This window comes from Mastomys coucha, unplaced genomic scaffold (genome assembly GCF_008632895.1).
Source record: "Mastomys coucha isolate ucsf_1 unplaced genomic scaffold, UCSF_Mcou_1 pScaffold18, whole genome shotgun sequence".
Lineage (NCBI taxonomy): Eukaryota > Metazoa > Chordata > Mammalia > Rodentia > Muridae > Mastomys > Mastomys coucha.
The window spans coordinates 108,297,450-108,308,342 of NW_022196900.1; the positions used below are offsets into that span (position 1 = coordinate 108,297,450).

At 44.2% G+C, this 10,893-nt stretch overlaps 1 protein-coding gene across 10 annotated transcripts in view; it reads right to left on the bottom strand.

The window, feature by feature from the left end:
* Positions 1-10,893, bottom strand: part of Kif1b (kinesin family member 1B) — a 137,068-nt gene that overhangs the window by 19,943 nt on the left and 106,232 nt on the right. For all 10 annotated transcript variants that reach the window (XM_031379482.1, XM_031379485.1, XM_031379484.1 and 7 more), the window contains 6 exons: positions 10,200-10,318; positions 9,433-9,488; positions 6,972-7,080; positions 5,538-5,604; positions 2,881-2,965; positions 2,135-2,240 (listed from right to left, as the gene is read on the bottom strand). In XM_031379482.1, coding sequence (XP_031235342.1) covers positions 2,135-2,240; positions 2,881-2,965; positions 5,538-5,604; positions 6,972-7,080; positions 9,433-9,488; positions 10,200-10,318 — 542 coding nt within the window. The remainder of the gene's footprint in view (positions 1-2,134; positions 2,241-2,880; positions 2,966-5,537; positions 5,605-6,971; positions 7,081-9,432; positions 9,489-10,199; positions 10,319-10,893) is intronic.

Below are 10,893 nucleotides of genomic sequence, written 5' to 3' on the forward strand. Positions count from 1 at the left end.
AAAAAAAAAAAAAAAAAAAAGACTGAGTTGCTTGCCTAAGAGTTCTAGAATACACCTGTTCTTAAACATTTTTAAAATGTATATTATGTTTTTTCTGCATGAAGGTAAGTGTACCAACTGTTCTTGGTGCCAGAACAGTTCAGAGAGGAACTGGAACTGAAGCTCTGAGTGGTGATATGGGTTTGGGAACCGAATCTGGGTCCTCTTGAAAAGCAGCCAGTGCTCTTAACTGCTGAGCCATTTCTCCAGGCTTCTTAAATCTTTTTATGCCAATTGTGTTTATTATCATAATAATTTATATGTATCAGTCAAATATAAAGGTAAAAGAACTTTCTGTGACGACCAATTTAAATGATTTTTCCTAATATGAAGAGTTGGATCGTTTAGTAGCTGTTGAATTTAGATGAGATTTTTCTTTGAATTTGAGACAGACTTTCACTCTGTGGCCCACACAGCTTCTGACTGTCTATCCTCTAAGCCTCTCCCTTCCAGTTTCCAGTGTTTGTTTGTTTTGTTTTTTTGAGACAGGGTTTATCTGTGTGGCCCTGGCTGTCCTGGAACTCACTCTGTAGACCAGGCTGGCCTCGAATGCAGAAATCCACCTGCCTCTGCCTCCCGAGTGCTGGGATTAAAGGCATGCACCACCACTGCCCATCCAGTTTCCAGTTCTTGTTCCAATGGCTGGAAAAGCACACGATACAGTAGGAGTACGGTTTTTACAAGAAAGATAGCCAGCAGTCTAACAAATAACCCCATAATTAAAGAAAAGACTTGACTTATTTCAAGAGTTGAAAACTTAATGTGTACACTCAAAGCTTCAATTAGTACAAAAAAGGTTGAGGCTGGAGAGAGAACCCAGTAAACGAGGACCCGAGTGTACTTCTCAGGGCTCCCATGGTTGATGGAGAGAACCGACTCCAGCAAGATGTCCTTTGGCTTCCACATGTACACATCCTCAGGCACACACACAAAGTAAAATGTATATATATTAACAATACTTCAAGGTGTCTATCTTTCATTATTCTCAACTTCAGCCAACATATTTGAAGCCCAATTCACTTCATATAGCACCTGACCTGTTGCTGGGCTCAGGTCAGAGGACTTTGCAAGGGTACTTCAGAGTTAGCAGGTCTGGCACAGTCTGGGTTTCAACCCAATACCAGCTACTTAGCAGCCAAAGGAAACAGTGATGAATGCCAGCTGAACACTGGCAAGTGAGCCATGAGGTGTCTCTGCTATGTATGGTCTCCCCAGGAAGAGGCGATGGCACCCTCTCCCCAGACACAACACCCACTCACCCTCGGCCCCCTTCTCATAGGCCCTGTCAGCTCCCCTTACATGCAGAAAAGCATGTTTGTTTGTTCTTCCTTCTTCTATGCAAAACTAAAATATAAGGAAAAAGACTAATCCTGGCCCAAACTTATTCATTCTGTTTTGCCTCCTGTCTTATTCCCACCCCTTTCCCAACACACACATAAGCAAGTTTTCTAGGGCATAAAGCAGTGCAGAGAATTAATTCCATAATGCAAAGGCAGTGTCCTCAGCCCACACTGGACATGCACGGGCTCCCAGTTCCTAGACCTGCAATGCTCTAGGGCTAACCTTAACCTAACCTGGAGCTGGAGTCACAGGCTGCTCTGAGCCACATGACGGGGTGCTGGGTCCTCTATGAGAGCAGTAAGCACCTTTACTACTGAGTCACTTTTCCAGCTCTGGAAACAGAATTTGTTTGTTTATTTATTTAAAGACACGATCACTCTATGTAGTCCTCATTGTCCTGTAGCTTCCTATGTAGACCAGGTTGGCCTTGAACTCATAGAGATCCTCTAGTCTCTGCCTCCCAAAAGTGGAATTAAAGGTAAACAGCACCACACCAGAATTTTTGAAGTAAAAAGGAGATTCCTTTTTTCATTTGCACCAGAAGTCATTAGAAACAGGGAATTTAACGTGAATCTGTCACACGACACCGAGGTGACGCTGCTGTAACACAGGCACCCTACCTGCTAGAGCTGTGGGACACAGGGCACCCTACCTGCTGGACGCTGCTGTGACATGGGGCACCCTACCTGCTGGAGCTGTGGGACACAGGGCACCACCCTACCTGCTGGACTCTGCTGTGACACAGGTACCCTACCTGCTGGAGCTGTGGGAAGACTTGAGGGACTTAGCGGAGATGATGTTTAGGGAAAGGATCGCATCAGCTGCAGCTTCATCTACCTCAGGCTTGTTCCTAATCCGACCTAAAGGAAGGGATAAAGAAACCAGAAGATGACTACATTAAAAAATAAGGCATAACTTTGCTAAATCTAAAGGTCTGGTGGCACAGGCCTATCATTTTAACTACTTAGCAGAAGGACCACAAGTTCAAGACCAGCCCGGGCAGCTTAGTTACATACTATCTTAAAAAAAAAAAAAACAAGTATGATGGAGTAGCTTAGTGGTAGAACATGTGCAAGACCCCTGGTTCAGTCATCAGTACTCTATCTTAGTGGAAGATCATTTGCCTAGCATACCTGCATGTGTATTCTCTCTCTCTCTCCCCTAGGTAACCATTCTCCTGAGCTATAACCCCAACACTCAGGAGAGCTTCCAACTTGTCTGCAGTGGTGACACACACCGTTAGTCCCACACTTGGGAGGCAGAGACTGGCAGATGTACGAGTTTGAGGCCAGCCTGGAAGAGAGCTCCATGACAGGCAGGACTTTGGAGAAACCATGTCTTGACCTTCCTCCCCACCATCAAGAGAGAGAGAGCTTCAAACTCAAGGTATTTATTTTTTCCACTTTGTGTTCTCCAGTTTTCCATACCTCTCCTGCACTCAGCACAGAACGATGTCACTTCTAAAAAGCCAGGCTCCCTCAACTGATGGAATGTACTCACCTACCACCAGTTCACGAACATCTTTCCAGTGGAGCTCACTGCCCTTCTCATGGATGATAGTCACTGTGATCCGTCGCTGGATGCCCTGGGTAAAGGAACAAGATTACAATTTAGGAGAATGTACCAGAAAATGAGCAAGCCAGTTGCTCTGGCTTTAAGTCATCTGGTTTTAAGAGATGCCTTGTAGCTTCACACCTGTAATCACAGGATGAAGCTGGAGGCCAGATGAATTCATACATCCTGGGAAAGAGACAGAGGAAGAAAGAGAGGCAGGGGTGGGGCTGAGACAGACAGACTTAGATACATGCACAAAGGTGTAGAGGCAGAGACAGACCAACAGACAGATTGATTGAGACCCTGTAATATGCTCTAGGGAAATGGAGCTCCCTGCAACATGGATACCTGGACAAGAAATAGTTTTGAGCATTAGCTAAACTTTTTTTAAACACTGGATTTTGCTATGTAGCTCAAACTGGGCAGGAACTTACTACGGAGTCAAGACTGGTGTTGAGTTCATAATCCCCCTGCCTCTGCCTCCTGAATGATGGAAAGTGTAGTAATAGGCCTTGAATATTATTTTACCAAATGAGTAGTGTACATTTAAAAAGTGTATTCTTAATCTAGTCAAACTTTCTTCATTGATCTCATGAAGAAAGTTCATTACTCATGCCTGTAATCCGAGTGCTTGGTGGCACATGCCTGTAATCCGAGTGCTTGGTGGCACATGCCTGTAATCCGAGTGCTTGGTGGCACATGCTTAGAAGACTGAGCCAGGAGGATCTCTTAAATTTAAAGACCTGGGCTACACATCAAGACTCTGTTACCCTCTCACTCCTGCTTCTCCACCTTGCCTCTTGACCCTTTGTCCCCCCTCTCTCCACATGGTCATGGCTGGCCCCTACTTCTCTACTCTCTCCTTCTCTCTGCCTTTTTCTGCCTCCGTTACCTTCTTAACTCCCCTCCCCATGCCATAAATAAACTCTATTCTATACTACAAAAAAAAAAAAAAAAGACTCTGTTACAAAAATATAGTGTCAAGGATATAGCTCAGTGGTATACTGCTTGCCTAATGCAAAAAGGGCTCCAGACTTAATGACCTATACAGCCAAAACCAAAATAAAACAAAAAACAAACAAAACAAAACAAGGAAATCAAAAAGCCCCCCATTTCAGGGACTGGAGAGATGGCTGAGAGGTTATGAGGACTGACTGCTCTTCCAGAGATCCTGTTCAATTCCCAGCAACCACATGATGGCCCATATCTATCTATAATGAGATCTGGTGCCCTCTTCTGGCCGGCAGGCATACACATAGGCAAAATACTGTATACATAATATATAAATAAATTAAAACAAACAAACAAACAAACAAACAAAACCCAACCATTGCCAGGTTATGGTGGCTCAGACCTGCTAACCTGGTAGGACAAGAGGCTGAGGCAAGAGAATCCACCCAAGGAGTGGGAAGCCAGCTGGAGGACTGAGTAAGAATCTGTCTCAAATGAATTAAGGATATAAGACTAAAAGGCAGTGAAACACAAGCTATGAAAAGTACACAGTATTGTGTGAGAGCAACACAACTGCTAGTAATTGAACTCCATTGTTTCTAGATATTAATACAGTGTGTTCTGAGCACAGCCTCCCTCCTACTCTTCCTGGTGCTCCCACCTTGTGACCTTCCCAGCTTCACATCTTCCTTTCTAGTTAACGTCCACCACCCAATTAGCGCTGAACACAGCATGTGGTGTGGGGTCACCCTGCGGGGAATGGACCGCTTACCTGTATCCAGATCCATAAAGGAGAAGGGACTTCAGTAGTAGTCACCAACTAACAGTGACTCTGTCAAGGATGAGGCCTTGGAGGGCCTCCCCAGACCCTTTTCACAATAGCTATTCTAAAATATATTTATGCATACTTTTGCTTAAATAATTTGAAGTAGAGGATCTACTCCTTTGAGGTGGGAATATACAACTTTAATACAGATTTGTTGTTGTTGTTTTTGAGATAGGATTTCTTTGTGTAGCCTTGGCTGTCCTGGAACTAGCTCTGTAGATCAGGCAGGCCTCCAACTAACAGAGATCAGCATGTCTCTGCCTCCCAAATGCTGGGATTCAAAGCATGTGCCACCACCAGCCAGCTACTCCAGATCTTTAAAGTTGGGAAGACCCATATGTAACCTGGGCCATACTTTCTATAGAAGGACACAAAAGAAGGAAGCCTTGTTCTCTGCCCGCTTGTTCTTGCCCTCCCTAGCAAGTCCACTCCTTCACAGGCATGACACTGTACTTCTTGTGGACTCCACAATATGCTGAAGACCAGCTGAGACATCCAGTCTTGTGGACTGAGCAACTGCTGGATTATTGGACTAGTTGCACCACAGCATAGCATGCAAGTTACTCTAATAAACCCCCTTTGTGTGTGTGTGTGTGTGTGTGTGTGTGTGTGTGTGTACTGATTCTATAAGTTGTTACTCTACAAAACTCTAATACAAAAAGAAACAGTGTTTGATGTTTCATATTCAATTCCCAGCTATTTCCTACCCTGATTTAAAAAAAAAAAAAAAAGGAACAAAACAAAACAAAAATGTCCCCCCACATTCTCCTCTCCAAATAGAGATGACAAACTGAGAAATCTGTTGTTCTGTCTCAAACATCAGTACCTGGTGCAGCAAAAATGTCCCCTGGCAGGGCAAGCCTGCTGTATGGTCAACCACAGCTGGAATATATCTATAAAAATAAAAACATAAAAGACAGAAGTTAGGACTGCTTTCCCTGCCAAGTCTTCCTGTTGTTCTACACTCTGCTCCACGTCTGACCCTGTGCGGGCACATCACCACAAAGCCATGTGTACATATCTACATCTCAGCATCTCTGCCTGACTGGAGTGTGAAAAGAACAGTGATTCGTTCCATCTCTGTCTATTACATAATAATTCAATAAATAACAAATGTTACAGAACTGAGTGAACGTGAGAAATAGATCATTTCCAGATCTAACTATAAAGCTCCAGGAAGCATTCCTTCAATAGAAACCACCACTTAACAACTTCTTCATAGTGGAAGCTATGACAATGCTGCAGAGCTGCCCATGGAAAGCCACATTCTTCTGACGACTGTCAACTGAGGAGTCACAGAACTGTGTCTGACACAGGGTCACAAGCACAGCCGACACTAACAGTTAATGGTGCTGCTCATCACTGACGCTGGGTCACTGCATGATACACAGGGGAACACTACATTAACAGCTATTCCCTAATCTGGGCTAATGGATGTAGCTGCTTGACTCTTTCAGGAGTAGATTCTCTTTGTGTTTTTCCAAGGCATTTCAGAAACAGCTGTAAACAATAATTGTATTAATTATTTACGCTGACACAGCTCACAAAAACAAGGAAGCTTATGGGGATCTCCTTAATTTAGGAGTGGCTCTGTTTTAGGGGATAGCTTTGGTCAACATGACGGAGAGTTTCATAGAGGCACAGCCCAAAGGTACTGCAAAACAGCCTGCAGTGCCACAGTGGTCTCACATAGTGGCAAGGTGGAAAATTTTAATCCAGGTATTAAATTTTAATAAAATAAAATCTTAATCCACTGACCTCATTGAGATTAGTATTGTAATTTTAAAAGAGAGCATTATTTAGTCATTTGTGTGTGTGTGTGTGTGTGTGAGACTCCCATGGCACACATGTGGAGGGAGAAGGACCATCTGTAATAGCTGGTTCTCACCTTCACAAACTCAGACTGCCAGGCTGGGCAGCAAGTGCCCAGATGTGTTGAACCTTCTCACCAGTCCCCAGTAACCTCCACCTGAACCTGAAGCATATTCCTACAATCTGTTCACCAGTCTTAGTAGAAGCACCATGCTGTCGTCTTCCTTCACAACCCGGTGCATTTGGTATCTATCATGTTGCTGCTGCTGAACAATCCTACTAGATGGCCTCCGGCAAACACCGCACTCAGAGACAAGTAGCGAGGCCCCCACATTCAGTCTCAAAGAGGGATCTGACAGGATAATGATGCAGGAACCCACACAGGCTCAAAACTATATCTCTAATTCTGAAACACTTTATTGAAAAATGTATTTAAAATTGGACTTACTCTCCAGTAGGCTCCAGTTCACTGATCTCAAACCAAACCAGAAGGTCGTACTTGCTCATGCTTTGCCCAAGGGTGGTTTTGTTCATGGTGTTTAACTTAGTAGCTGGAACTTTAAAAAAGTGTTTATAACATGTCAAAAACATGTTCCTAGTTTACTCAACAAAACATAAGCATCTTTACTGTCAGTCTTTAAGAGGATAGATGTGAAAGATCCAGAGAAAGTTCAACACTAGGGTGCCAGTCTCTGATCCAGAGCACTGAGGGCCTCCTTCTCCAAACAGTTTCTAAATATGAGAAAATGGTTTTTTAATAAAATAAATGTGCTTTACAAATCATTAAAAATCCTTTATTTTCTAGAGTTTCCTATTTGGGGCATGGTATCACATCATAACCACATTGGGGAGATGATGCTCGGGAAACACCAGGGGAGAACCTGGCATGTCACTAAGGTTGTCTGCCAACCAACATCTCCCAGACCTCCATGTATCTAACTATTGCCAAGAGTTTAAAATGGTAAAATCAAGGGTCACACCCCAGAGAATCAAATCATAATGTCTGTGGGTGGGATGTGATTCTGCCTGCCAAGGCTTGAAACTCTTCAGTGACTCTAACGTGCAGACAAATCTGATCCCATCAGCCTGATCTATAAATACAAGAACCTGTGAGTGACCCTCTGTCTCACATTTCTTCAGTTTAGTACTAATGCTCTGTGGCTGTGGCTAAGCTGCTTACTCTGTGAGGCTCTCCTCAATTTATAAAATGTGGACCATAATATTTAGTCTACTACTTTAAAAAAGTATTGTGAAGACCCATTAGCATAGCGTCTATGAAGGGGCTTTAGCAGTCACAGAGCATTTCTCAACCAGCCCAAGGCAGAAGCCACCCAGCTGTGCTTCACATGTGCTGGAGCTACGGGTACTGGTCACTGTTCTGGCAGTCATCAACGGAAGCAAACCCAAGTACTCAGGAAAGACAGAGGGGAGGAGACGATAGAAGAACAGAGGTGGGAAGAACATAGCTCAGTGGTCAAACGCTTGTCTAACAGGCACAAGGCCCAGGGTTTGACTCCTAACACTACAAACAAACCAAAACCAACTACTAGTTAAAAAAAACAATCAAAATATAAAATACTATTGCAAAAAATACAAACAAAAGTATCAGGAGTGTGAAGATGTAGCTAGGTAGGAAGTCTGCTTGCCTAGTCCAGATGAGGTTCTAGGTTTAAGCCCTAGCACTCCATAAACTGGGCATGAGGTACGCACATATGCAGGCAAGTCTATGGATGAGACCAGTAGGCCTGAAGCGCAAGATCATCCACAGCTACATAGGTAGTTCAATCCTAGCCTGGGCTAGAGACCTTGTCTTAAGGGGAAAACAAACCAGGGGCAACTTGTTCTCAGAGACATGTGAACGAGATGGAGGTAAGAAGTATTCCCCACAGTCTCCCTGGAGGAACTGTGATGTAAGCTTGACAATATGAAGAGCTCTACAATAACTAGGGAACAAAGAGAAACATCAGGGCTTCACATATGTCAAGGTTGGTTCTATATCTAAGGCAGAGCTAGTTTTGCTACTAACCATATTGTTTGGGTACCCTTTCACTCTGGAAGCTGGGAACTGGCGGAAAGAGAAAAGGCGGCAGAGAGTCAGCCTCATCCTGGAAGGTGGCAACAGCAGAGGAAGCTAGCACACTGGCGTGCTCAGAGAATGTATCCAACACATGCACATTCACATAGCCAGCCATGAGAAACCGTATCAGCTCAATCTTTCTTTCATGGTCTGAAGGCCGATGGGGATGAGAAATATAGAGGGAGGAGAATGAGCACAGGCAGGGCGGGAATTTGGTAAGTGGGCAATAAGGAAAAAGAACAAAAATAAAGAAAAGTGAAAACAAGCTAAATGAAGAGAAACAAATTCTGGTATTCTATTGAATAATAGGGTGTCTATTACCAATTACAACGTGCTACAAGAAAAGAATTTGAATATATGTACTACAAACAGATGAGACATGCTTAAGATACGGATATGCTAGTTATACTGAAATAAGTGTGTGTGTGTGCGTGTGTGTGTCTGTGTGTGTATGTGAGTGTGTTCCTCAAAGTATAGAGTTACAAATGCACAATTATTATGTGTTAATCAAAAATAAGTCCCAACAACAAAACTAAACATGCAGAATAAATTTAATATGCAAAGAAATGTTCTGACTGACAACAGTAATCACATATAAAGCAGAGAGTTTTAAGGAGGCGGGGAAATATTCAAGTTTGAGCGAGAAGAGCAGAGAGCCTAATTATTTCTGACTTCTCATCTCAGACCAGGAGCCAAGCATTCTTGCTCCTGTTAGAAATATACAAGAGGACAGGAACACAAGGACACAGAGAGAAGGAACTTCAGTGTGACTCTTATCTGGCAATTGTTCAGAATAGATGTGTGCATGCAAGAGAGCATAGCCGCTCCTCACCTGGTTTGGAGAGTGGCATGGGTGGGGGGAAGAATCTTCGAGATGGCTGAGGTGGACTGCAAAGAGAGGAGGAAAGTATTGTTAGGACTAACTAAAAAGAGTTAAGTGTGGACAATAATGGCATGCTTAAATCTTTTGTTTTTTTCCAGGCTGGCCTCCAACTCACAGAGATCTGCCCTCATCCACCACCCTTCAGGGTGGAATCAAAGGTGTGTAGCCACTCACTCCCCCAGCATTTTGTGCTTAAATATTCTTAAGAAAAGGGATACCCGACACAATCCCACACAGAGACCAACACATTTTGATAAAAGTCCCCCTGTAAATTTCTACTGGCATTGCCATTACCACCAATAAAAGGTCATGTCACTACCAGGTATGGTGGCTCACACCTTTAATCCCAGCACTCACTGGCAGAAACAGAGGCAGACAGATCTCTAAGTTTGAGGACAGCCTGAGCTACATAAAGAGACCCTGTCTCAAAACCAAAAACAAACAGAAGTTCTGTCACTGATCTCACTAGCAGTGCTGACTCTGAGTCTCTGCTTCATGAAGAAACAACTCTACTCAACTGCTCTTCTTCTAACAGAACAAAGGTGCTTGAAGCCACCTGCAGAGCTAAGCCTGCTGTACATCAAGTTAACTTAGTGATTAGGTTAGTGACAAAAAGCAGTGACAACTCTTCTGCTTCCCTCAAGAGTTCTTTTCCAGGAAGCAAGAACCAAGAACCAAAACAGTGACCACAAAGTCTTTGCCCGTCTCCCTCAGACCTATTAAGATCTTGTCCTTGCAGATGAAGTGGGTGCTGCTGGTAATGTCCAAAGACCTCGAATACGATGGGCTTGGTTTTGATGTAGTCCACAAATGACTCGGTGACCTCCACCGCAATCTAGAGAGAAAAGAATGTTAGGTGAGGTTAGAGTAAGATTATGACAGGTGGACACACGCGTGTGCTTCCAGCAGCCTTAGCACTGTCAAGCATCCTGCACCGGCTGGGCGTTTCACTACACAGGACAGGCAGACACACGAGTGTGCTTCCAGCAGCCTTAGCACTGTAAGCATCCTGCACCTGCTGGGCATTTCACTACACAGGACAGGCGGACACACGCGTGTGTTTCCAGCAGCCTTAGCACTGTAAGCATCCTGCACCTGCTGGGCATTTCACTGACAGGTGGACACACGCGTGTGTTTCCAGCAGCCTTAGCACTGTCAAGCATCCTGCACCTGCTGGGCATTTCACTGACAGGTGGACACACGCGTGTGCTTCCAGCAGCCTTAGCACTGTCAAGCATCCTGCACCGGCTGGGCGTTTCACTACACAGGACAGGCTTGTCTCTGCTCCTCATGTCACTCTACCAAACTTCAGCCTTCTAGGCTCTGCACAGCCCAGCAGAACTGGCCTTTACTTCAGCCTTCTAGGCTCTTCACAGCCCAGCAGAATTGGCCTTTACTTCAGCCTTCTAG